This window comes from Coregonus clupeaformis, chromosome 38, assembly GCF_020615455.1.
Source record: "Coregonus clupeaformis isolate EN_2021a chromosome 38, ASM2061545v1, whole genome shotgun sequence".
NCBI lineage: Eukaryota > Metazoa > Chordata > Actinopteri > Salmoniformes > Salmonidae > Coregonus > Coregonus clupeaformis.
In genome coordinates this window covers 1,104,555-1,132,464 of record NC_059229.1, presented here as the reverse complement: position 1 = coordinate 1,132,464, position 27,910 = coordinate 1,104,555, and the positions used below count along the sequence as shown (strand labels likewise).

Sequence of the window (27,910 nt, the reverse complement as noted above, 5' to 3'; positions counted from 1 at the left end):
TGGGATGGGACGTTAAACGGGTTTCCTGACTCTCTGTGGTCACTAAAGATCCCATGGCACTTATCGTGAGAGTAGGGGTGTTAACTCCGATGTCCTGGCTAAATTCCCAATCTGGCCCTCATACCATCATGGCCACCTAATCATCCACAGCTTCCAATTGGGTCATTCATCTCCCCTCCTCTCCCCTGTAACTATTCCCCAGGTCGTTGCTGTAAATGAGAATGTGCTCTCAGTCAACTTACCTGATAAAATAAGGGATGAGGATACATAGTCAAAATCACAGGTAAGAGTTTAATATGGGGAATTCTAGCTAATTTCCCTTATTGAAGAACCATTCCCATCAAAGCATTACACAGAACAAAAAGAAGAAGACATGAATCCTTATGTAAAATGTGGCATCACAATACATTCATGACTCCTTTGGTCTTGTATAGATGTTTTCAGTCTCCTGTAGTGAGATTCTTGCAGACTGCTTGCACACGATAGTCCTCTAATGTCACTGAGGACGTGTGAAGTAAAAGTCAATTTGGAGTCAAGGTTGGAAAAGGGGGAGAATAAGCTGATCCTAGATCTGTGTCCGTATCCCACAAAGCATCTCAGAGCAGGAGTGCTGATCTAGGATCAGTCCATAGAATCGTATTCATTATGATCTAAAAGGCAAACTGATCCTAGATCAGCACTCCTACTCTTTATGTTTAGGGCCACTTTAATCTCTGGCTGGTTGGTCACTGGTCTGTGCTGCAGTGTGGCATGGGCACCACCTGGTGGGAGGAGAAGGAACATCATGAGAATACGTTGAAGATTAAAATTGAGTTGTTCAAGGCAAAACCAGTTCAATCTATTTCAGACAATGGTTCACTCAGAATGTTCAGGCTGTATCAAAGGTGTTATCTGTGTTAAAACAGACATACACTTCAAGCTTTTCCTAATGCGGTGTCCATGTAGAACTTGATTTAGAATAGAAATCTAAAAGTCTGAAATCTAAATCACTTTTACTTATTTACTTAGGCTACACTTTGCAGTGTGTGTGTGTGTGTGTGTGTATTTCATGAGAATTCTTGATCATCAAAATGAAACCAATTGACTGTCAGCATATGGTCAAAATGGTTTTGTGATGTACAAATGTATGCATATTTCATGAGAATTAGTGATCATGAAACTCATCAAGAGAAACGGATTTGTTATTTCATAACAGAACTGTTAAACTGCATGCTTTTAGCTTATCAATGCATGCATCAGACCTACCCAATCCCTAATATTTCTGGGTGCAAATGCTTGTCAATTTCATTTTTGTTGCTTCTTTGAGTATCCATCAGATGGTGCTATTGATTCATAAGCCATTGTATATACCCAACTCACACCTCAAACTTGCATATGTGGAAAAGAGCCACCTCAGAAATCACAGTTGGTTGGTGTGTAGAAATATTGATGCAGGAATGTATGTATATTACACTTTTGCAGATGCATTTTGTGTGTGTGTGTGTCCCCGTGTGGGTGTTTTGAGTGCAGATATATACAAATATAAGATGGACACTTTTGTTGATCTACGTACCTCATATTTTTGGACCACAGTAATTCAAGGCGCTCTTTCCCGATCTGTGCCATTCCAAATATCCTCCAGTTCCTCTTCCTCCTCCTCAAACTGCCAATGATCAGGATGAATATGATCTGGTTCTCGTTTGGGTGAAGTTTCTTTTCCCAATACCATCATTGGTTCAGGGCTGTCGGAGCACACGCAACAGTTGTCCTCAGAGCACACAATGACTCTTCCAGATCTGCGCACACCCATCCATGTGGAGTCTTCAGACACAGTAGACAAGCCCTTGATCTCTACGGCTCGAAGGTCACTTCGGAAAGCGAATTGCCTCTTTGCAGAAGGGAAGTATATGTGGTTATTGAGGTCTTGAATCTTGGTGTGAACACTTAAACAGTTGTGCTTGTGGTTCTGTGACAGTTCAGTGCGGGTGTGGTCATACATCATCGAGCTGCTGCAGTTTGGTTCAGTGCGTTGCTTGTTAGAGTCCAAAATGGCCACTGGAATGGAAATCTCGACCTTATCCTCATCGTGGATGCCAACAGTGCTGGAGAAAATGTTCTCATGTCCAGCAGCAAGAGCAGGACTCCTTGTGGCGCTTCTTAGGTCATAATAGACGTCGTCTTTCTCAGGTAGCGAGATACACTGAACCAAAAGAGAAACAGACTCTGAGCTGACCTTCTGTGAGTCCTGCCTAGCTGTTTCGCAGCTCCTTTCCTCTTTCGGACTGAGGGCGAAAGTATGTCCAATCACTTTGTGAATCTGACTGAGTGTATTTGAGTCTACCAATTTGTATAGATTCAAAGGTGAACCATTTTGACCAGCAAAGTCCCCTGTTTCGCAGATACTTTCATCCCCTGGACTGAGGGTGAAATTCTGCCCAATCACTTTCTGAGTTAGACTGAGTGTATTTGAGCCTGACGGTCTACACAGATTCGAAGGTGGTTCATTCAGACTGTCATGTTCCCCATCAGCTTCAAGATGCCTTTCCTTCTCTGGACTGAGGGCGAAAGTCTGTCCAATTACTTTGGACGATGCAAGAGTCTGACCGAGTGCGTTTGAGCCTGATGGTCTGTACACATTCAAAGGTGGACTAGCATGGTCCCCATTGGCTTCAAAAGGCACTTTCTCTGTTGTGAGGTATTTTGCACTTATCTGTGAGATTTGCCCCCAATCCTTGGGAAGGTCAAAACTCAACATCGACCCGAGAGGGATAACGCCATAGTGGCTCTTGCTTTGCCTAATGGTCATCTCATTGAGTCCATGCAAGAAATGCCCCTGGATGGTAGGAACGGTAGGAACGCTTGACGTGCCTGAAGAGTTGCCATCCATGACACTCACCACAGAATTATTTTTGATATACAGTTGGAGTTCTGTATTAACTGGACTCCCTTGTGTGGCATGGCATTCCTTCTTATCCTCCAGTGGCCAGGTGTAGGCTCTGCGTGTGGGCACGGTAGGAACCCCCTGCGGCTTGGGCATTCCGACAATGCCAGTCACAGTGTGCCTGTTTGTCATATTCTTCCTCCTCTTTATCGGTCCCTTCAGGTTTAAGGTAGAGGTGGAACTGGTTCTGGGTAAGGTAGGGCACAAGACAGTGCTGACTTGGGGTATGAAAGCAGCGTTGGTTGAGCTTGTGGAAAAGGTGGTTGACACGTGGCTCATGTCTGTGATATGAGGCGATGCCACGTCTTCAAAAACAGGACTTCCGTCTGTGACTTGCAGATAGGTGCTCACCTGGAAAGATTAAGAGAATTAGATGTATTCAAATACAAAACTCAGCAAAATGTGACTTTCATAATCATTGAAGTTAAATGCTTATGCAACCATGATCAAAGACATCTTGGATTCATTTGCAAAGAACCAATTTCTGATACTCGTGCAAACTTTATGAAATATGCAGTTGATTCTGTAGGAAAATACTGTACATTATTTTAAGACATCACTTCAGCTGCAAGCCTTCAAAATGGGATCACACATTCTGCAAACCTTATCAAAATCACATGGGTATGAGGTGGTCTCATACCCAGCTGCAGTGGCAATGGCTTGACCATGACTAATCCACTGAGTGTGAGCCAAGTTGATGAAACACCACTTCTGGCATGTGGGACCTTACAGAAATCTTACAGCACATTCCTTTACTAATAGCTGCTCTAAGCCATTAGGATCAGCTCTCCCTATCCCAGTCCCAATCTAAACCTTTTTAAGATAAACACAATAGAATGTGTTGAATGTCTTGAGGTTCTACTAGATGTTTTGTGTTATTAGCTGTGGGGATGGGTTTTTCAGACTTGAAATACACTACATGGCCAGAAGTATTTGGACATCTCAGTCCAAAATCATGGGCATTAATATGGAGTTGGTCCTTCCTTTGCTGCTATAACAGCCTCCACTCTTCTGGGAAGGCTTCCCACTAGATGTTGGAACAATTCTGCAGGGACTTGCTTCCATTCAGCCACAAGAGCATTAGTGAGGTCGGGCACTGATGTTGGGCGATTAGGCCTGGCTCGCAGTCGGCGTTCCAATTCATCCCTAAGGTGTTCGATGGGGTTGAGTTCAGGGCTCTGTGCAGGCCAGTCAAGTTCTTCCACACCGATCTCGACAAACCATTTTTGTATGGACATCGCTTTGTGCAAGGGGACATTGTCATGCTAAAACTGGAAAGGACCTTCCCCAAACTGTTGCCACAAAGTTGGAAGCCCAGAATCGTGTAGAATGTCATTGTATGCTGTAGCGTTAAGATTTCCCTTCACTCGGGCGTCTAGCCCGAACCATGATAAACAGCCCCAGACCATTATTCCTCCTCCACCAAACTTTACAGTTGGCACTATGCAGACTGCCAGATGGTGAAACATGATTCATCCCTCCAGAGAATGCATTTCCACTGTTCCAGAGTCCAATGGTGGCGAGCTTGTGGCGGCTGCTCGGCGAACAGTTCTTGTTCTGATGTTGCTTCCAGAGGCAGTTTGGAACTCGGTAGTGAGTGTTGCAATCGAGGACAGACGATTTTTACGCGATACACGCTTCAGCACGCGCTTCAGCTTGTGTGGCCTACCACTTTGTGGCTGAGACGTTGTTGCTCGTAGACATTTCCACTTACAGTTGACCGGGGCAGCTCTAGCAGAGCAGACATTTTATGAACTGACTTGTTGGAAAGGTGTCATCCTATGATGGTGCCACGTTGAAAGTCACTGAGCTCTTCAGTACAGGTCATTCTACTGCCAATGTTTGTCTATGGAGATCGCATGGCTGTGTGCTCGATTGTATACACTAATTTGAAGGCATGTCCACATACATTTGGCCATGTAGTGTATTTGTGCCTTATAGGTAGACTTGGCAGTATGACATCATCATACACGTTGGGTCAACTTCCTGCTTACAAACATCAACAGCAACAGAATTCAAATCTGACTGTCCAATTTGCGTCCTCCCTTTAATTTGGTTGATGTTGTCTTGTGGTATGTAGAGATTAATATGTGGTGATCTGTACTCACCCTATGCACAGGTTCAACTGCCTCCCTTGGCTCTACTGGCCGCTGCTGCAGACTGCCCCCTGGTGGCTGTTGGTCAAAACTGAGGATGAGGTTGATGCTGCTGCCCAGTGGGGTGACAGTAGCACAGGGCTCTTCAAGGATAATGCTGGGCGAGTTGACTGCCACAGCCAAGGGGACGTGTGGTGTGACGTTTACCGGCTTGGCAAAGTTTTCTCCATGGTGACCTATCCCCGGTTGGGATTTCTGTGGTCCTTCAAACCTGCTCGCCACCATCAGCCTGTGCTTTGTGGACAGGCTTTCCGAGGACTTGTTGTGTTCTGCCAGAGAGCAGAGATTCTGCAAAGGAAACCAAATATTTAGTATTTCTAGTATTTTTGCATTGTTTTTAGTTTTTTTTGCAATAAGCCTTGATCCTTAGGAACATATTTTCCCAATATGTGGGCAGGTAGAATATCGTCAGAGAGCACTTGGTCTTCTATACACATCATTACAGTAGCTTCACCACAGCAATGTAGTTCAGTGCTTTAAATGGGTCTAATTCTAATAGAGAACAGTGGTGTTGTTCTTAAACAATTTGTTATAACGAATAGATATCATATTGGCGTGAAAGCAGGGATATCCTTTTTTAAATGTATTTATTTATTATTATTCAATATTTTTTTAGGGGGTTATCCTACCTGGGGTTGACCTTGTGAAAATCTGGTTGCGTCTGCCTGAGGGGCATCACTTGTTCTTGAATCCCTTGACTTCTCCTGACCCAGCTGGTCTTTCTGTGCTCTCCAGTACACCAGGATCCATCCCAGCATGCTTTGAAGTTCCTCAGTCCTCTCCTTTATCTGTAGAAACAGTTGCCAGATATTTTCAGTCTCTTCTAATGGTTGGGTCATTGGGGTTTGTCCAACTAGACTAGTTCCATTTTTAAAACACGTGAAATTATAAATAATTGAATTAAACACAGTCTTTTCAAAGGCTGTGGCCCCCAGGGCAAAATACGTTTGTGACCCCTGTTGTAAAATAACTCACAATATCTGCCAAGTGATGTCGCTCCTTGATAAGCTTCTGCCCAGCAGCAGCGAGCTTGTCAAACTCGTTAAACTTCTGCTCTATCCTCAGATCCAGCTCCGATGGAACACTCGATTCTGCCAATAACCACTGCTGGGCTGAAGCCTCTGAGAAAATGCAAGTCCGCGTGTCCTCTGTCCATGAGCTGTAGGGGAGACATCAGAGAGAGAGTGAGAGAGAAAGAAAGAGAGAGAGAGAGAGAGAGGGAGGGGGGAGAAAGAGGGGAGAGGGGGAGAGAGAGAGCTCAGTAGGTACATTGGTTATAACAATAAACCTAATAAGCATTCATGAGCACAAAAAATATACATACAACTGTAATACAGTACATTATTCAGGACAAAACAGGCACAACCTTCCAGTTGTACCAATAACCAATTGCACCAAGAACCAGTTGTACCAAGAACAATATTTGACATCATGTGTAATCACTCACATCATGGCCAGGTAGGCCCTAAGAAAGTCTTGCAGTTGCCGGAATTGTTGGAGGCGGCATCGGTTCTCCGCCATGCTCGAGCCAAACTCCTCCCAAGCTTGTTGGGTCGCATGGGCATCCTCCCCCAAAGCCCCTGCCTTCTCAGGTAGGAGGACCTGTAGTCGCGAAGCCAGTCCCTCCATCTCCTCCACTTCCTCTTTTATGACCTGATAGTCCATCTGAAAGAAGATCATACTGTATGTTTTATATGTGGAACAATTACACTTTTTCAGGTGGCATGAATATGTTTGCATCTGAGTTTAAGCCTGACAGAGGCTCAAAACCAATCAAATTTAGCGAGTTCTGAACTAATAACGCCTGATATAATCGTATGATATATATTGGACATAGGGTTTGCTATGAAAACAAAATCTATATTTTTTATGGTCTTTCATTCTACAGAGGGCTACCATGGCTAGTATGATTGGATAGCTAAGCTTACACTATTGACAGCTATCTGCTGGATAGTTTGAGAGAACTATCCCTTTAATAATAATGTTTGGACTTTAAACACATGTGTAAAGTCTATGAATCTGAGATGAGATCTGACAATTCTAGAAAAATTATTAATACAATGCTAGAGAGAGATAAAGCAAACAGAAGCATACACAATATATCTGAAGACAGTGGACTATATATACAACACTATATATACAACACTATATAAACACAACACTATATATATATATATATATATACCTCTAGCTCATCCTGTTGCTCCTGCAGTCCCTCGAGTTCAGAACTATAGGGCTCACATCTGACCGCCATGTCTGTCTCAGTGTCCAGAATGTCCATGCTGAACTCTGCACACTTGGACAGGAGCTGGTTAATGCGCAGCATCAGTGTTGAATGCTAGTAGAGGAGAGGGGAGGGGAAGGGTGGTAAAAAATGTATGTTTGTGCTTGTAGAGTTTCGCAAACTGAACAATAGTAACAGAAACATAGCCTGATTTTACTAGCATTGACTAGTTACACTACTTCAGCCATCCTCTTTAGTGTGCTAATTTGTGGTGTTTTTTAACCAAAGCGACTTACAGTCATGCGTGCATATATTTTACTTTCGGGTGGTCCTGAGAATCAAACCCACTATCCTGGCGTTGCAAGCACCATGCTCTACCAACTGAGCTACAGAGGATCCAAATAAAAAAATAACAAAATGTTCAGACATCTCCTACCTGACTCATAAGTTCTTGGGTGTCTTGACTTTGATAGAAGGAATGTCCTCTTTTCTCCACTGTTTCACTGACGTCCTCCTGGACCCCCACCAATTCCTCCATAGGGTCGTCCATGCACCCCTGGTCATCCATTTGTCCAGTAAGGGTCTGCCATGATACTCAAAGAAATTACTCAGTATTTTGGTAGATTGTGGTTGTATTAATCTAATAAGTTATCTGATGATAGAATTCGAGTGTGGTTTGCTTTGTGGTTAGCTTTGCCTGCACGGCCAGTGACATGTCTTGTTGAGGTCTAATGGGAGTTTTAGTGGGAGTGTATGCATCTAGAAAAAAAACACGCCCCACCTTCCTTTTACGGAGGTTTGAGGACACAGAGTTGCAAGAAGGACATGAATAAAGCGGTATTGGAAAACCACGTAAACTGATAAAGCGGAAACCTTACCTGTTCCTCTACCTCACAACGATAAACATTTTCATCCTGGTCAAGACACCTCAGCAGCTCTGTCAGCATTCCTCTGTCGTTTTCCTCCAAGGTCTCAGAGAGATCCTTGACATCTGGGGCGCTCCAGAATTCCACATTTTCCGTGGTTGCCCTGTATTCCGACTGGCGTCCTTCGAGACGATCCTTGTCCGTCTCATGATTGTCATCCCTCTACAAAGGATAGCATGGATTTGTCTTCAATGCTGCATAAATTGCCCTCTGGGGACCAAAGAGCATCTCAGGATAGCAGTGCTGATCTAGGATCAGGTCCCGCTATCCATATAATTTTATTAATTATGATCTAAAATACATAACTGATCCTACATCAGCACTCCTACTCTGAGACACTATGAATACAGGCCCAGACCAGTATATAGACACCAATAATCAATACCTCCAAGTTGAGCATCTCAGAGCTGTTTGCATCAATCATGCTTCTATGATGTCTTCTCCTCAGAACTTCCCATAACGTCTCCACTTGGCCAAGGAGGTCCTCCATCTTCACACCACCTTGGTGCTGGCCTTGGGTTGACACTGGCTTTTCCTGTCCCAAAGCATGGAACATGAATGTTTGCTCTGGTCTATTATGTCATTTTGTAGGATCAAATAAAATCTGTTCCATTTTAACAGTCACATTAATTCATTTCTGAATTGGCAATTCTATTAGTGAATTGGATTATCCTGATAATGAAAGTGGTGTCCTTGATTTAACAGATCAATTTAAACCCTTTGCCAGAATTAATGACCCCAACTCTGATAGCCTCTGCAAACCCCATCATACATATACTGAACAAAAAATGTACGCAACATGCAACAATTTCAAAGATTTTACTGAGTTACAGTTTATATAAGGAAGTCATTCAATTCAAATAAATAAATTAGGCCCTAAACTATGTATTTCACATGACTGGGAATACAGAATACATCTGTTGGTCACAGATACCTTAAAAAAAAGGCAGGGGGCGTGGATCAGAAAACCAGTCAGTATCTGGTTTGACCACCATTTGCCTCATACAGTGCAACACATCTTCGCATAGTTGATCAGGCTGTTGATCGTGGCCTGTGGAATGTTGTCCCACTCGTCTTCAATGCCTATGCGAAGTTGCTGGATATTGGCGGGAACTGGAACAATCTGTCATATACGTCAATCCAGAGCATCCCAAACATGCTCAATGGGTGACATGTCTTGTGAGTATGCAGGCCATGGAAGAACTGGGACATTTTCAGCTTCCAGGAATTGTGTACAGATCCTTGTGACATGGGACCGTGCTTTATCATGCTAAAACATGAGGTGATGGCGGCGGATGAACGGCACGACAATGGGCCTCAGGATTTCGTCATGGCATTCATGCAATTGTGTTCGTTAGCCGTAGCTTATGCCTGCTGGTGAGCGGTTTGCTGATGTCAACAATGAGCATAATGAATGCAATGACATACCATAACCCCACCGCCACCATAGGGCACTCTGTTCACAACGTTGACATCAGCAAACCGCTCACCCGAACAACGCCATACACGCTGTTTGCCATCTGCCCGGTACAGTTGATTCATCCGTGAAGAGCACACTTCTCCAATGTGCCAGTGGCCATCGAAGGTGAGCATTTGCCCACTGAAGTCGGTTATGACACCAAACTTCAGTCAGATTAAGACCCTGGTGAGGATGACGAGCACGCAGATGAGCTTCCCTGAGACGGTTTCTGACAGGTCATCTATAAATCACTGCTAGGCAAATCTCCGTCTTATCTTAGCTCACTGGTCACCATAGCAACACCCACCCGTAGTCTGCGCTCCAGCAGGTATATCTCACTGGTCATCCCCAAAGCCAACACCTCCTTTGGCCGCCATTCCTTCCAGTTCTCTGCTGCCAATGACTGGAACGAGCTGCAAAAATCTCTGAAGCTGGAGACTCTTATCTCCCTCACTAACTTTAAGCGTCAGTTGTCAGAGCAGCTTACCGATCACTGCACCTGTACACAGCCTTTCTGAAATTAGCCCACCCAACTACCTCATCCCCATATTGTTATTTATTTTGCTAATTTGCACCCCAGTATCTCTATTTGCACATCATCTTTTGCACATCTATCATTCCAGTGTTAATACGAAATTGTAACTATTTTGCACTATGGCCTATTTATTGCCTTACCTCCATAACTTACTACATTCGCACACACTGTATATATATTTTCTGTTGTATTTTTGACTTTATGTTTTGTTTACCCCATATGTAACTCTGTGTTGTTGTTTTTATCGCACTGCTTTGCTTTATCTTGGCCAGGTCGCAGTTGTAAATGAGAACTTGTTCTCAACTGGCTTACCTGGTTAAATAAAGGTGAAATAAATAAATAATAATAATACTAATTTTCGGTTGTGCAAACCCACAATTTAATCAGTTGTCCGGGTGGCTGGTCTCAGACGACCCCGCAGGTGAAGAAGCCGGATGTGGATGTCCTGGGCTGGCGTGGTTACACATGGTCTGCGGTTGTGAGGCCGATTGGACGTACTGCCAAATTCTCTAAAACGACGTTGGAGGCGGCTTATAGTAGAGAAATGAACATTACATTCTCTGGCAACAGCTCTGGTGGTCATTCCTGCAGTCAGCATGCCAATTGCACGCTCCCTCAAAACTTGAAACATCTGTGGCATTGTGTTGTGTGGCAAAACTGCACATTTTAGAGTGGCCTTTTATTGTCCCCAGCACAAGGTGCACCTGTGTAATGATCATGTTATTTAATCAGCTTCTTGATATGCCACACCTGTCAGGTGGATGGATTATCTTGGCAAAGGAGAAATGCTCACTAACAGGTATGTAAACAAAATGTGTGAGAAATAAGCTTTATGTGCATATGGAACATTTCTGGGATTTTTTATTTCAGCTCATCAAACATTGGTCCAACACTTTACATGTTGCGTTTATATTTTTGTTCAGTATACATTGCTCAATGTAAAACTTTCTGAATCCGATAAGTACTATTGCAAGGACTGCATATTATGCAAAGAAAAGCTACAAGACATACCCTCTTGGACAGGTCTAAGCAGATGGTGTTTGAAACAACATTGTCCTGGTGCATATCAGCTGGCAGGTTTTTAGTCACCTCTGGACCACTCAGACTGGCTGTGTGGTGGCTGGGGGCTGCCATAGCAAGGTTGTCTTTCAGCCATGACAGAGTCTTCAACCATCAAGAAACAGGAAAGGAAGAGGAAGTGAGGAAACAGGGAGAGGAAGAGAGAAAACAAGAGGAGGAAGTGATGTTTGGTTAACCCAGTGGGATGCATCCAGGCCCAAATTCAATCAATTGCAGATAAAGGAAAACTACAGTGCACTGGGGGTTCACTCTCGATGTTTACACTGTATCAAAGTTGTAAACCCCATTAAAATCAACACCCTGTTCCTCTCGCGGACATTGTCATTGGATATTTACACTAAAGGATTAGTACTGTAGTAGCAGACCACAAGAAACACCAGAAATCAATCCATAGCTACCTTATCAGCAGATGTGGTAGAATTTTGCATCTGAACACCAAGTTCTGATTGGCAATCTGGAGAACAAGTGTTCAAATAGGTTGTCTGGTCCTTTCTGCAAAGCAAGCACATATGTTTAACTTAATGTTCTGCTTGAAGTGTCATCAACATTTTATGAAAGTCGACAGGTAGCTTAGTGGTTAAGAGCGGTGTGCCAGTAACTGAAAGGTTGCTGGTTCTAATCCCCAAGCTGACTAGGTGAAAAATCTGTCGATGTGCCCTTGAGCAAAGCACTTAACCCTAATTGCTCCTGTAAGTTGCTCTGGATAAGAGTGTCTGCTAAATGACAAAATAAAAAAAGAGTCTATACCTTTGCCTCTCCACACGCCGCCTTCCAGTCAAGTCATCCAGATTGCTGGTGGTGTCCCTGGAGACTTGGGCAAAGCTTTTGGAAGGCTGTTCTTCAACTTGACTAACAGTCACTTTCCTGGGGACCCCACAGTCTTTCATGTTCTAATAAAAAAAAGAAGGAAATTATGCAGGTCATGTGAAAATACTATTTTACAGAGGTATCAAGTACCACCTATACTGATGAGTTACCCTTTTCATAACAGTTCACCCAAATTACACCCCAAATTACAAAATGACATATTTGTTTTTAATCGACTGCTTAAAAGGTAAGGAAACCTACAGTGAAGGAAAATAGTATTTGATCTCCTGCTGATTTTGTACGTTTGCCCACTGACAAAGAAATGATCAGTCTATCATTTTAATGGTAGGTTTATTTGAACAGTGAGAGACAGAATAACAATGAAAAAATCCAGAAAACGCATGTCAAAAATGTTATAAATTGATTTGCATTTTAATGAGGGAAATAGGTATTTGACCCCTCTGCAAAACATGACTTAGTACTTGGTGGCAAAACCCTTGTTGACAATCACAGAGGTCAGACGTTTCTTGTAGTTGGCCACCAGGGTTGCACACATCTCAGGAGGGATTTTGTCCCACTACTCTTTGCAGATCTTCTCCAAGTCAGTACAGTTTGGAGCCTGACGTTTGGCAACTCGAACCTTCAGCTCCCTCCACAGATTTTCTATGGGATTAAGGTCTGGAGACTGGCTAGGCCACTCCTGGACCTTAATGTGCTTCTTTTTGAGCCACTCCTTTGTTGCCTTGGCCGTGTGTTTTGGGTCATTGTCATGCTGGAATACCCATCCACGACCCATTTTCAATGTCCTGGCTGAGGGAAGGAGGTTCTCACCCAAGATTTTACGGTACATGGCCCCGCCCATCGTCCGTTTGATGCGGTGAAGTTGTCCTGTCCCCTTAGCAGAAAAACACCCCCAAAGCATAATGTTTCCACCTCCATGTTTGACGGTGGAGATGGTGTTCTTGGGGTCATAGGCAGCATTCCTCCTCCTCCAAACACAGCGAGTTGAGTTGATGCCAAAGAGCTCCATTTTGGTCTCATCTGACCACAACACTTTCACCCAGTTCTCCTCTGAATCATTCAGATGTTCATTGGCAAACTTCAGACCGGCATGTATATGTGCTTTCTTGAGCAGGGGGACCTTGCGGGCGCTGCAGGATTTCAGTCCTTCATGGCGTAGTGTGTTACCAATTGTTTTCTTGGTGACTATGGTCCCAGCTGCCTTGAGATCATTGACAAGATCCTCCTGTGTAGTTCTGGGCTGATTCCTTACCGTTCTCATGATCATTGCAACTCCACGAGGTGATATCTTGCATGGAGCCCCAGGCCGAGGGAGATTGACAGTTATTTTGTGTTTCTTCCATTTGCGAATAATCGCACCAACTGTTGTCACCTTCTCACCAAGCTGCTTGGCGATGGTCTTGTAGCCCATTCCAGCCTTGTGTAGGTCTACAATCTTGTCCCTGACATCCTTGGAGAGCTCTTTGGTCTTGGCCATGGTGGAGAGTTTGGAATCTGATTGATTGATTGCTTCTGTGGACAGGTGTCTTTTATACAGGTAACAAACTGAGATTAGGAGCACTCCCTTTAAGAGTGTGCTCCTAATCTCAGCTCGTTACCTGTATAAAAGACACCTGGGAGCCAGAAATCTTTCTGATTGAGAGGGGGTCAAATACTTATTAAAATGCAAATCAATTTATAACATTTTTGACATGGGTTTTTCAGGATTTTTTTGTTGTTATTCTGTCTCTCACTGTTCAAATAAACCTACCATTAAAATTATAGACTGATCATTTCTTCGTCAGTGGGAAAACGTACAAAATCAGCAGGGGATCAAATACTTTTTTCCCTCACTGTATATGTAATGTTGTAATTTGAGTGAACTTTCCCTTTAACTACTTTCCATTTTTAAAGAGAATATCCGAGATATTTGAAAAATGGATCTGCTGACCTCGAACCCTTTGAGACGGTTCTGTTCCTCTTTGATATCCTTTCCCATGATCCTCTGGGCCTCATGTTCCATATCTCTGGTTTGACTCAGTGGGTCAGGTTCATCACAGGAGAAGTCTATGGTGGTGGGTAAATCTGACCACTCGCTCCTGCATGGCAAAACATTGTGTGTTACTTCTTGTAACCCTGGTTCTATCAATGATAGTGACCCTACCCTACCTCATCTGGAAGGCCAGTTGACACTCTCAGTCCTAGGTTAATTGGTATGAAATAGAACGGTTAATGTGAGTAAATGGGCCAAAATCATGATAAATCACTGTAAAATACTATTCCTGCACATTTGATTACCTCTGCACGTTGTGGTTGCTGTTGTTGTGGTTGTGGTTTCGGTTAGAGACCTAACTCAAAATTGTCTTGAGAAAAGTCACCGTCCAAAATGTTGACAACAATAAACATGCAGAGGTAATCGTGTGTCCGGGAATAGTATTTTACAATGAACGATATTATGCTTATTCTCCACAGCAAACACTGGTGTATACACCCCGGTAATATACTAGGGAAATTGTGTTTCCTGAGGCTTTTATTTCCAGTACCACAAACAAGATGAGAGAAAACCATTGTGGTGTGGAGTGTTAATATGAACACATATTGTATTTTAGTGCTTTTTATGTACAGTTGAAGTAGGAAGTTTACATACACCTTAGCCAAAAACATTTAAACTCAGTTTTTCACAATTTCTGACATTTAATCCTAGTAAAAATGCCCTGTCTTAGGTCAGTTAGGATCACCATCTTATTTTAAGAATGTGAAATGTCAGAATAATAGTAGAGAGAATTATTTATTTCAGCTTTTATTTATTTCATCACATCCCCAGTGGGATTAGTATTTGGTAGCATTGCCTTTAAACCGTTTAACTTGGGTCAAACGTTTCGGGTAGCCTTCCACAAGCTTCCCACAATAAGTTGGGTGAATTTTGGCCCATTCCTCCTGACAGAGCTGGTGTAACTGAGTCAGGTTTGTAGGCCTCCTTGCTCGCACACGCTTTTTCAGTTCTGCCCACAAATTTTCTATAGGATTGAGGTCAGGGCTTTGTGATGGCCACTCCAATACCTTGACTTTGGATATAGATACTTTTGTACCTGTTTCCTCCAGCATCTTCACAAGGTCCTTTGCTGTTGTTCTGGGATTGATTTGCACTTTTCACACCAAAGTACGTTCATCTCTAGGAGACAGAACGTGTCTCCTTCCTGAGCGGTATGACGGCTGTGTGGTCCCATGGAGTTTATACTTGCGTACTATTGTTTGTACAGATGAACGTGGTACCTTCAGGCGTTTGGGAATTGCTCCCATGGATGAACCAGACGTGTGGAGGTCTACAGTTGTTTTCTGAGGTCTTGGCTGATTTCTTTTGATTTTCCCATGATGTCAAGCAAAGAGGCACTGAGTTTGAAGGTGGGCCTTGAAATACATCCACAGGTACACCTACAATTTACTCAAATGATGTCAATTAGCCTATCAGACGCCTCTATAGCCATGACATAATTTCCTGGAATTTTCCAAGCTGTTTAAATGCACAGTCAACTTAGTGTATGTAAACTTCTGACCCACTGGAATTGTGATACAGTGAATTATAAGTGAAATAATCTGTCTGTAAACAATTGTTGGAAAAATGACTTGTGTCATGCACAAAGTAGATGTCCTAACCGACTTGCCAAAACTATAGTTTGTTAACAATACATTTGTGGAGTGGTTGAAAAACGAGTTTTAATGACTAAGTGTATGTAAACTTCTGACTTCAACTGTAGGCAGATTGGAAACCAAGGGGAAGATAGATGTGGGGGAGAGGTCAGAAGGGTGGACACGAGGCTTGAACTCTGGTCTCCAGGGCCGTAGTACATAGCGATGGGAGTGATACCACTTAACCATGGCTTAGCGCCTATTGTCATGCATGAGAGACAATATGTCCAAAGTGGATCATTTGTAGCAGCTGCGGATGCCTCTTAATCAGTTTTACTGTATATTCTTTAGGATTTTCGAGTCATACCCACAAGTTTGAACACTCCTCAACATGTCTAGAGCACTTCTGCTTGGAGACGTGTCACATGACTCAGAAATACCAGGATGAACAACACTGACTGGATCCACCAGATATGCTGAACTAGCTAACGAAATGTTATGCAACCATGACAACCATGACAATCTGAACAGACAGAGGGCTTTGTCCTTGGCGTGAGTGACAGGGGCTGGCAGGGGTACAAAGTAATGATGTCACCCCCCTCTGATGGGGTGAGGTCATGGTTTCAGGAAAGTGCTTTTGTTTTTTAAAGAAACTATAAAACAGCGAGGGAACAGCTGGGAGGAGTCGGAAATCTCGGGAATCAAAAAGGAATACTTTGTGTATGTCGTGTCTTGTCGGTTGTCTTTAATTCTAACGTGCTTTCTGGCGACCGTTAAGGAAACCTATTTCCGGTTTTGACAGAAGAGAGCCCATTGCTGCCCTTACAAATAAAATACAAAGTTTGTGATACTGATACTCACTGGACAGAAATGGGCGCACCTCTCCACACAGATGCTTGGAATGTGGGTCATTTGTTTATATTTCAAAAGTTTGATACCCTAAAACTTTGGATTTCATGGTTCAGTGGGTTAAGAAATGTGTTAATGCCTCTGTAAGCCATACAGTTTAAATCCAAAATCGGAACATTTGTAATTAAACTTCCAAAATGTAACTTTAAGTACACAAGTGCATTTAACCCACAGTCGAATGACTAACATGGTAACTGACCAGTATACTTCTGTTCAATAAGCTTTATAAGCTACATCCGTCTGTGTCCCTGGTCACTAGGCCATACCATACTTATGAGGCACTCTGCACACATCTGCTGATGAAATTAGGAGCAGGTTTATCATATAGTATAATCTCCCCCAAAATGTCTTTCCCTATATTCATCCATATCTGCTTTTGGCATACACTTGTCGCTCCAACTCCGACACAGAACACTTTTACTGAGACACAGGGGCTTGCGAAATCCGTGTCATGCTAAAAGCTGGAGCATTGGATAATACAAAGAGAATGTCAAGAATGAATTCCCCCGAATTGATTCCATGGCAATTATCTGGACTGCATTTGTTATGAGTGAAACTCAGACTATGGCTTATTAGGGCAAGAATAATTTCAATGTCGGCTTCAGTTGCCATTAGAGCATTGGTTCTAATGCCAGAATGTCTTGTTAGTTACGCAACAGGAGTGTTAATAGAAAAACAATACATCATCTTATTCACCAAGTATGTTTTCCATTCATCCAATTGTAAACATCAAACCCTTTCATCTTCAATACATTTTCCATGAGTTCATCCTGATGTAAACTGTTGGACTTGTGCGTGAAAAATTAAGTAATGTTAATCAACATGTTGGAAAGTTTAGAGTCGATGTGTGGTTTGGGTCAAAGGGGCTGCCAATTTTGTATCATTGTACTGTAGCAACGGCTCGCTAATTCAGTTATTGGTGACCTCCATTGATGACTTTATTCAGCACTACCATATTTACATTTACATTTTAGCAGGAGCAATTAGGGTTAAGTGCCTTGCTTAAGGGCACATCGACAGATTTTTCACCTAGTCGGCTCGGGGATTAGAACCAGCGACCTTTCGGTTACTGGCACAATGCTCTTACCCACTACGCTACCTGCCGCCCTGCAGCCCATATGTAAGCGATTTTATGGAGGGAAAAATAGCAATGGTGTAAAGTACTTCAGTAAAAATGAAACGTTTTTTGGGGGGGTAACTTTTACTTTTACTTCACTACATTCCTAAAGAAAATAATGTACTTTTTACTCCATACATTTTCCCTGACACCCAAAAGTACTCGTTACATTTTGAATGCTTAACAGGACAGGAAAATGGTCCAATTCACACACTTATCAAGAGAAGATCCCTGGTAATCTCTACTGCCTCTGATCTGGCAGACTCACTAAACACAAACGCTTCGTTTGTAAATTATGTCTGAGTGTTGGAGTGTGTCCCTGGCTATCCGTAAATAAAATAAAAACAGAAATTGTGCCGTCTGGTTTGCTTAATGTAAGGAATTTGATACTTAAGTATATTTTAGCAATTACATTTACTTTTGATACTTAAAACCAAATACTTTAAGACTATTACTCAAGTAGTATTTTACTGGGTGACTTTCACTTTTACTTGAATCATTTTCCATTAAGCTATCTTTACTTTTACTCAAGTATGACAATTGGGTACTTTTTCCACCACTGAAAAATTGGCTACAGGTAAGCAACCTGGTTCTCAGACTGTGGTTTCAGGAGGGAAATATGCACAGTCTTCAATAAACAAATAGGGTTAAGTGATGCGGACACATCCTCACTTGAACATTTGAACATTTCCCCTTATTTAAATTGTATTTGTGAGTGTTTATTTCTATGTTAATTGTATTCCAGGTTCCTGCTTAACATACATTATTCATATCATGCCATAGTTGAGATCTCATTCCACCATTTCACCTGAACCAGTTAAGTGTCTAGTAATTGAGTGTTTGTGTCTGAATTAGGTATTGGCTAAAGAGATAATTATAGGCCCCTCGCACTAAATGAGATAATGAGCGACAGATGTTTAAATGTTTGTGGGAGAGTGCCAGTGGGGAAGAGAGGTAAGCAAGGACAGACCACTGAAGATTATTATTTTATTCTTGGGTTTAATCTTTTAGTCCTTGTTTTTACCATTTTAGCTCTGCCATTTTGACGCCAATGTTCTCCAACCAAAGGGAACCATGTGTGAACATTGCAAACATTCTCAAAATCCTTTGATGTTACATTTATAGCAAATATAACCATAATATATAGATATGGTGATAGATGGCATCCTTGTAATACGCCCCTAGATAATATGATATTAGATCAGTGTTTCCCAACTCTGGTCCTTGAGTACCCCCAACAGTGCATATTGTTGTGGACCTGGACAAGCACAAATGATTCTACTTCTCAAGTAATCATCAGACCCTTGACAAGTTGAATCAGGTGTTTTTGTCCAGGACTACAACAAATGTGTGCTGTTGTGGGTATTCAAGGACCGGAGTTGGGTATTAAATCATATGACTTTATAGGGTATTCCAAAATGACACCCTATCCTCGCATGGGCCCTGGTCAAAAGTAGTGCACTACAGTATATAGGGAATAGGGTGCCATTAGAGCCGGGTTTCCCAAACTTGGTCCTCTGGACTCCAAGGGGTGCACGTTTTGGTTTTTGCCCTAGCATTACACAGCTGATTCAAATAATCAACTATTCATCAAGCTTTGATAATTGGAATCAGCTGTGTAGTGTTAGGGCAAAAACCAAAACGTACACCTCTTGGAGTCCTGAGGACCGAGTTTGGGAAACACTGCAATTAGAGACACAGACAAACAAACTATGTGGGCTTTAGGACCCCTATTTACCCGATAGCCTCCTGGAGAAGGCCCCAGCTCTCCTGCACCTCAGCCTGCTTCCGTGTCACTCTGGCAGCCAGGGTAGGGTGGAGGTCCGAAAGGTGTGAAACAGTCTCATTCAGCATCTGAAGAGAGTGTGGTCGAGGGAGGGGAGGGGATGGGGCAGTGGAAGGAAATTACACAATTAATTTGGCTATGGTTAGATGGAACACAGAAGTATAACATCACGTCACAGAAGGCTTCTTCTATGGTTAAGGGCGAAACCCCCAAATAATATCCAGAGAAGGTCTAGGAAGAAGTAGTCTAGATTCTAGTGTTAAGTTTCACTGTCTTGTGATAGTTTCTCTGTGTTTCTCTCTATTTAGGATTGAAGTAGGCTTGAGTACTGCGCATGTGCTTAGACCATACATTACAGTTGTACTGCATTCCTTTTAAATTCAGTGAAACAGTGAAATTCAATTCATATTGGAGAACAATTTATTTTGGTCATATTTTCAATGAGAACTGTTTTTAATTGCTAGTATTTCACTTGAAATGGAATTCAACACAACCCTGATGTATGAATGATGCATTACTGCATTTCACCATAAACGTATTAATTATTTTGAGCTACATTCTTCCCCATGTGCCACTCACCATGATTTGGCTGGCAATATTGTAGATCTCTGTCTGACCGCAGCTCCCCTGGTTATCTGATCCAGGCAGGACGCTTCTCTACCAAACAAACAAAATAATATAGAGTCAATCTAATGATAATAATCATGTGTAATAACGTGTCATTACAAAACAATGATAATCTGCAGAGCCTTGGGATCACATTTCCACATACCATTCAAATATAACAAAGACATTAACAATGGTGTAAAACAATCTTATATTTTGGGTTATGATGTTATGATGGGGACAGTTGTACTAAGCTCATGGCGCATATAGTCCAAGAATCAATCAAATGAAATAAACATTTAACAGCATGTAAATATTGCAGATTGTACCTTTAAAGGATCACTGGTGCAAAATAGGACTCTTGTCCAAATTCCTATTCTGCCTTTTTACCTTCCTGTTGATGGTGCAGATGATGTTGTCAGCCTGTTGGTAGAAGGAGGAGACGTCCAGAGCCAGTTTGAGGTCTTGGTGATAGTTTCTTAACAGTGACTGGAACCTCAGCCAGCTACTAAAGAGATACAGTATCTAATTCAGTGCTTTGGCAATGGGATCACAATGGGGTCAAATTCCCAGATATGACTTGAAATCCAAGATGGATGTGGAAGTAATTCAAGTCAGACCAATTACTGTTACATCACATGGAAAGCTGTAGTTACATAGTAGTAGTCAGGAAAACAACATGTTAACAGTAGCCATAACAAATATACATCCATAGCACCAAGGACAAAGTATATGTAGACTAGTCATAGAAAAATCAAAATAAACTATAATGAAGCAATAAAGCACGAGTGGCCATGATTTATCATGAATATATCACAGCTTAGGGGCCTCTCGTGCCTTACTGTTATTGCTTTATTTGTTCATTAAAGTAAGGTGTTACTGATATATCTTGCTGCTCGGACAGTAACAAATGGGACCTACGTTTGGTTAACGGTGTTCTCTCTAGAAGGGATTTTGTTGCCTTCTATCTGTTGTAGTCTCTTCCTCTTCTCTCCCTTGTTGTCGGTCTCCACGTCAAGCGTCTCGTACGGATGTCCATCCTATAGAGGTCATTATAAAGGAAGAACCTGTGAACCAGTATACTCAATGCATGATTCTGACACTTGAGGGCAAGTACAGTGGAGAAAAAAAGTATTTAGTCAGCCACCAATTGTGCAAGTTCTCCCACTTAAAAATATGAGAGAGGCCTGTAATTTTCATCATAGGTACACGTCAACTATCCAGAAAATCACATTGTAGGATTTTTAATGAATTTATTTGCAAATTATGATGGAAAATAAGTATTTGGTCAATAACAAAAGTTTCTCAATACTTTGTTATATACCCTTTGTTGGCAATGACACAGGTCAAACATTTTCTGTAAGTCTTCACAAGGTTTTCACACACTGTTGCTGGTATTTTGGCCCATTCCTCCATGCAGATCTCCTCTAGAGCAGTGATGTTTTGGGGCTGTCGCTGGGCAACACAGACTTTCAACTCCCTCCAAAGATTTTCTATGGGGTTGAGATCTGGAGACTGGCTAGGCCACTCCAGGATCTTGAAATGCTTCTTACGAAGCCACTCCTTCGTTGCCCGGGCGGTGTGTTTGGGATCATTGTCATGCTGAAAGACCCAGCCACGTTTCATCTTCAATGACCTTGCAGATGGAAGGAGGTTTTCACTCCAAATCTCACGATACATGGCCCCATTCATTCTTTCCTTTACACTGATCAGTCGTCCTGGTCCCTTTGCAGAAAAACAGCCCCAAAGCATGATGTTCCCACCCCCATGCTTCACAGTAGGTATGGTGTTCTTTGGATGCAACTCAGCATTCTTTGTCCTCCAAACACGACGAGTTGAGTTTTTACCAAAAAGTTATATTTTGGTTTCATCTGACCATATGACATTCTCCCAATCCTCTTCTGGATCATCCAAATGCACTCTAGCAAACTTCAGACGGGCCTGGACATGTACTGGCTTAAGCAGGGGGACACGTCTTGTACTGCAGGATTTGAGTCCCTGGCGGCGTAGTGTGTTACTGATGGTAGGCTTTGTTACTTTGGTCCCAGCTCTCTGCAGGTCATTCACTAGGTCCCCCGTGTGGTTCTGGGATTTTTGCTCACCGTTTTTGTGATCATTTGGACCCCTCGGGTGAGATCTTGTGTGGAGCCCCAGATCGAGGGAGATGATCAGTGGTCTTGTATGTCTTCCATTTCCTAATAATTGCTCCCACAGTTGATTTCTTCAAACCAAGCTGCTTACCTATTGCAGATTCAGTCTTCCCAGCCTGGTGCAGGTCTACAATTTTGTTTCTGGTGTCCTTTGACAGCTCTTTGGTCTTGGCCATAGTGGAGTTTGGAGTGTGACTGTTTGAGGTTGTGGACAGGTGTCTTTTATACTGATAACAAGTTCAAACAGGTGCCATTAATACAGGTAACGAGTGGAGGACAGAAGAGCCTCTTAAAGAAGAAGTTACAGGTCTGTGAGAGCCAGAAATCTTGCTTGTTTGTAGGTGACCAAATACTTATTTTCACCATAATTTGCAAATAAATTCATTAAAAATCCTACAATGTGATTTTCTGGATTTTTTTCCCTCAATTTGTCTGTCATAGTTGACGTGTACCTATGATGGAAATTACAGGCCTCTCTCATCTTTTTAAGTGGGAGAACTTGCACAATTGGTGGCTGACTAAATCCTTTTTTCCCCACTCTATGTGGATACAGTACAGTATTGTATGAAGTAAATGTAGTCAATATGTAGTACATAAAGGCCCACGACATGATGACGTTTCTTTATCCATTCCAGGGTGCACATTTTCGTTCAAGCCCAGCACTAACACACCTGATTCAACTAATGAATGGCTAATTTATCAGTTGATTAGTTGAGTCAGGTGTGAGTCCTGGGCTAGAATAAAAAATGTATTGAGAAAAACTGAATTATGAGCTTTATCACGTCATGGGCCTTTGTGCATTACACATTGATTTATTAATTGAAGCACAAACCTGTTTAACATCCAGACTTCTCGTCATCTGTATGAGGGAATTCTCAATGTCCTTGAGGTCTCGCTGTTGGGTCGGAGATGCGTCCTCTGGGCTCTGCGAAGGACATCCAAGGACACTACAGCCATACTTCAGATCCCAAAGATTCCTCTTGAACCAAGAGTCTACCTGTATAGAAACACCATTGAGAAATCACAAGTCCTTAAAATCAAGTTGATATGAAATTTGTTCAAGGGATGTTTACTGTTGCAGATATGCTCTTACAATAAAGCATCCATCCATGATGACATGAAGATATTTGATGAGTATATGCGTACTATACTGTGCCTTTAGTGAGGCGATTATTGTTTAAAAATACAGGAAATATACTGAAAGAAGTATATGAAAATATACTGGAATACTGACTTAGGTCTGGCAGTGTTTGGCTAAATAGTTTGGAGCCTGGGATTAAACATCTGGTAGAGAGCAAGCAAAAAGTACTGTACAAAAGTATAAACACAACATCTAAATTGTTGGTCCCATGTTTCATGAGCTGAAATGAACGATCCCAGAAATGTTCCATACGCACAAAAAGCTTATTTCTCTCAAATGTTGTGCACAAATTTGTTTACATCCCTGTTAGTGAGCATTTCTCCTTTGCCAAGATAAGCCAGCCACCTGACAGGTGTGGCTATTGAGAAGCTGATTAAACATCATGATCATTACACAGGTGCCCCTTGGGCTGGGGACAATAAGGCCACTCTAAAATGTGCAGTTTTGAAACACAACACAATGCCACAGATGTCTGAAGTTTTGCGGGAACGTGCAATTGGCATGCTGACTGCAGGAATGCCTCCAACGCCGTTTTTGAGAATTTGGCAGTACGTCCAACTAGCCTCACAACCGCAGTGTATGACTGATGTCAACGTTGTGAACAGAGTGCCCCATGGTGGCGGTGGGGTTATGGTATTGACAGGCATAAGCTATGGAAAACGAACACAATTGCATTTTATCAATGGCAATTTGAATGCACAGAGATACCGTGACGAGATCCTGAGGCCCATTGTCGTGCCATTCATCTGCCACCGTCACCTCATGTTTCAGCATGATAATGCACGGCCCCATGTCACAAGGATCTGTACACAATTCCTGGAAGCTGAAAATGTCCCAGTTCTTCCATGGCCTGCATTCTCACCAGACATGTCACCCATTGTGCATGTTTGGGATGCTCTGGATCGACATGTGCGACAGTGTGTTCCAGTTCCCACCAATATCCAGCGACTTCGCACAGCCATTGAAGAGGAGTGGGACAACATTCCACAGGCTATAATCAACAGCCTGATCAACTCTATGCGAAGGAGATGTGTTGCGCTGCATGAGGCAAGTGGTGGTCACACCAGATACTGACTGGTTTTCTGATCCACGCCCCCTACCTTTTTTCTTAAGGTATTTGTGACCAACAGATGCATATCTGTATTCCCAGTGATATGAAATCCATAGATTAGGGCCTAACGAATTCATTTAAATTGACACATTTCCTTATATGAATTGTATCTCAGTAAAATCTTTGAAATTGTAGCATGTTGCGTTTATATTTTTGTTCAGTATATATCTGAACCACGTGTGTGTAATGCATTACAAAGGATTTCTGTATGGCCATTTAAGCATTTGCAGTACATAGGCTATTACAGGGATCCATGTCGCTGTTTTTCATTTATAAGTGCTGTTAAAAGTACCCATGATGTGCTATGAATGGTTATCGCAAGTGTTTTACTGCACTATGAGCATGGTCATACATTATACAGATGGTTATCAGTATTTGTAACATACAAATGTGAAAGTAATGTATTATTTGCCACAGCTGTGAAATCACAACAGGCAATACATTAATTTCACTGTATAGGTAAATCATTTACTTCTGCTACTTTGCAATGAATCATTTTCTGCGAGCTGCAGAGCACTACTCCGTCTCCATCTTTGCAGTTTCATAACCTTAAGCTCGTGGAACCTTTCCCTGTCTGTCTCCGTTCTCTCTTTGCAATGCCGATGCATTCTGTACTGATGACCTCATGCAGAATGTTGAATGATGAATATTATCTTTCCGAGACCTCTTACATCACCGCTGTATGTAGCTAAATCATGGAGCAACCTGCTGCTGGTTCCCTAAAGTCTCCACAATAATCTGAAACTTGTTAGGCCTGCCTGGTTTTCATCTTAGACAGATGTTTGTTTTCCTGGAACGCAATGCACTGTATTTCCTGCAGTGAAATACAAACTTTGGTAAAAGTTTACTTAAAGCTTGCAGTTATAATACATGATGATGCGTGTATATGCACCTTTATAATGTTTGATAATAACGCACCACTGTAAGGCCTGTTGCACAGGTTTCACCATGTGGCAAGATTTCCATGTGCCTTGGAAGGTCCAGCAGCAGGTAGATCTACAAATGACCTCAAAACTGAATGCACGTACCCTGTAGTCTTTGCATAGCTTGCCTGGCTATAAACAATGTGCCAAGTCTCTGAACAAGTGTCTATTTAGTCTTGGGTACTTGAAAAGTTGAAAACAGACATTATCATGAGAAACAGGGCAAAGTACAGACAGATGCACACAAACTCACCCCCAGAGCTATACTCAACCTAGTGAAAAATGGAAGTTGTGTACTAAACAATGCGATGAGATAACGCAGGCTTTGTGTGACTCAGCCAGCCCACCTACACAGGGCCGAGATGAGGAGCGAAGAGAGCCAAAACCATGATCTCATCTCAAAATAATTGCTCCTCTTTTCGCTGTTCAAGTTCCTTTTCCTGTCTTTTTGCAAGTTGCATGCTCAGCATTGAAAACTGTAACTATGGGACTGTTGTCTGTAAAAACATCTAACTTCATTTTCCTGTTTACTTCAAATGTATATCATGCTTTCTGAGTGCATAAAATATGCATCTTAACATGGTATGTGATAGTTATCTGTAAGCTTATTTTGGCATGCTTGTGCCACTGTTGTGGAATTTATGGATCTTGTGGAGTTATATTTCAAAATAGTTGTTCAATGTCACCATTAAATACTATTGGGAGCCCCTTAAATTCTGAAAGGCACTCGCAAAGATTGAAATAACCCGTTTGCCAGCTGTGGATCTGGAGAAACACTTAATCACAGGTATAACTTCAGTTCGGCATCATTTTATCCACCAACGCAATGTGCCTGATTGCTATTTTCATCACGCAACCCCTTCAATTATGGAATTGCGAGTCGTTTATTCGGTGGAAATAACAAGTTCATCCGAAACGTGGCCTTTTGCCTTGCTTAATGAAAGCCTGCTGATGATCTCATAGCTCGAGAGTACAGTGGGGATAATGCAACACTGAGGTAATAGTGCACACATAGTGTGTGTGTGTGTGTGTGTGTGTGTGTGGAGGGTTTCATGTTGGAACAATGCACGTTGTGGTGGTGTTTATGTCGTGTGGCTTTTGGTAAAATGCACAAAAAATATATATATATATTGTGTTGCCGGGTGGAAGGTGTCCAACGGAAAGATTCTGATGTTGTTACTCAGCTTAGTCAGTAACCGCAAATTCAGTAATTATTAGTATGTGAAAAAACACTATTACGTAATGAGAGCAAATGAGGGAGAAAAACTAAACTTTACTAACACTGGGTTTTGTGGTTATGGATTTAATTCCCAATCCTCCTACTGCCTTTTGGCTCTTACTTTCTTTAAAGTCAACAAGTCAATGAATTTGCTTTCAGAAAGCTTGAGAATGGTTAACACTGGTTACATTAACTAACAGAAACAAAACAAATGTCCATAACAACACTGGTTGAGACATTCACCATGGCTTGTAGCCTATCCCAACTCAATAACATGTGAGACACAATGAATAAAACAACTGCAATCCAAGGTTACCTTAGACTGAGAGTTGGACCTCTTCTCCAAGTCGTCCTCTACCATCAAGGATGCCGGTTTTGGGTGAACACTGTTGTTGTTGCTTCGGATGGTCTCCGATGTGGACCTGACTGAGGTGGCCAGGTCAGAGTCACACAGGGACACGTCGGGGACCGTCTCGGCGTTCCGGCAAATAGCGATCTTCCTGATGGACCTAGAGGACGCAGTGGGGGACAAAGAATTCCTGTCCTCCTCCACTCTCTCATCCTGATGTCCCTCTAGAGTTGAAGCGTCGATCTGAGTGGCCAGTTGTGGGAGTTCTGAGTTCCCAGTCTCAGGCCACCCCTGGGACTGGCCCATGTAAAGGGACATTTGGTCATGTAGGTTGTTCTGTAGCTCCAACTTGTTCGGAGCAGCAGACTTCGGCAGATAGACGTCTATGAACTCCTGGCATTTGGCTTCGGAGGGGACAGACAGCCTGGTCCCAATGGTAAAGGGTTGGATTTTTCTGACGACACCCTCAGACATGGTTCTTGATAGCTCTGCAGTTTAGTCTAGATGGGCATACTGTGACAAGAATCACAAAACAATACAGATCTCTCACTTCATCGACTGCAATGTCCAGTATCAGAAGTTCAGAGTGAGAGGAAAAACAAGACGAATCGTCGAATGAACAACACTCTTTTCCCTAAAGAATAGTCAGGAGCAAAACTCACTCAAAAAGCCACCCGTCTCCTTGCACCTCATGGAGAGGAAGACAAGGAAAGGACACACAATAGGACGTCCCCTTCTGTCTGTTTCGAAGTTATCAACTGAGCTACAGCGCCTGTGTCATGTCAGGGGAAACCAATGTGAGAAGCCGAGGTGGGAGGAGTGCCTCTTCTGAGCAACCACCAAGCCGATAGTGAGAGAGAGATAG

General features: G+C 42.4%; 1 protein-coding gene across 1 annotated transcript; it reads right to left on the bottom strand.

Moving 5' to 3' along the window:
- Nucleotides 1-70: 70 nt before the first annotated feature.
- Nucleotides 71-27,910, bottom strand: LOC121572379. The gene is made up of 20 exons (XM_045211694.1): nucleotides 27,013-27,910; nucleotides 23,135-23,299; nucleotides 21,074-21,192; nucleotides 20,543-20,660; nucleotides 20,126-20,203; nucleotides 19,499-19,614; nucleotides 14,059-14,206; nucleotides 12,048-12,190; nucleotides 11,699-11,792; nucleotides 11,232-11,384; nucleotides 8,612-8,761; nucleotides 8,179-8,388; nucleotides 7,737-7,883; nucleotides 7,262-7,414; nucleotides 6,524-6,741; nucleotides 6,052-6,235; nucleotides 5,706-5,864; nucleotides 5,029-5,364; nucleotides 1,553-3,271; nucleotides 71-761 (listed from the first exon to the last, which is right to left on the bottom strand). Exons 1-19 carry the CDS (start codon nucleotides 27,517-27,519, stop codon nucleotides 1,577-1,579), a joined length of 4,893 nt encoding a protein of 1,630 aa, XP_045067629.1. The 5' UTR covers nucleotides 27,520-27,910; the 3' UTR covers nucleotides 71-761; nucleotides 1,553-1,576.

What these genes read in the sequence shown, in the direction of transcription:
- LOC121572379 (XM_045211694.1), bottom strand. Translation starts at nt 27,519, where the DNA reads ATGTCTGAGGGTGTCGTCAGAAAAATCCAACCCTTTACCATTGGGACC. An exon ending in TCTGCACCATCAACAGGAAG is followed by an intron (nt 20,204 to 20,542) that starts GTAAAAAGGCAG and finishes TTTGTTTGGTAG; the next exon opens with AGAAGCGTCCTGCCTGGATC. An exon ending in CTTCTCCAGGAGGCTATCGG is followed by an intron (nt 14,207 to 19,498) that starts GTAAATAGGGGT and finishes TTTGCCATGCAG; the next exon opens with GAGCGAGTGGTCAGATTTAC.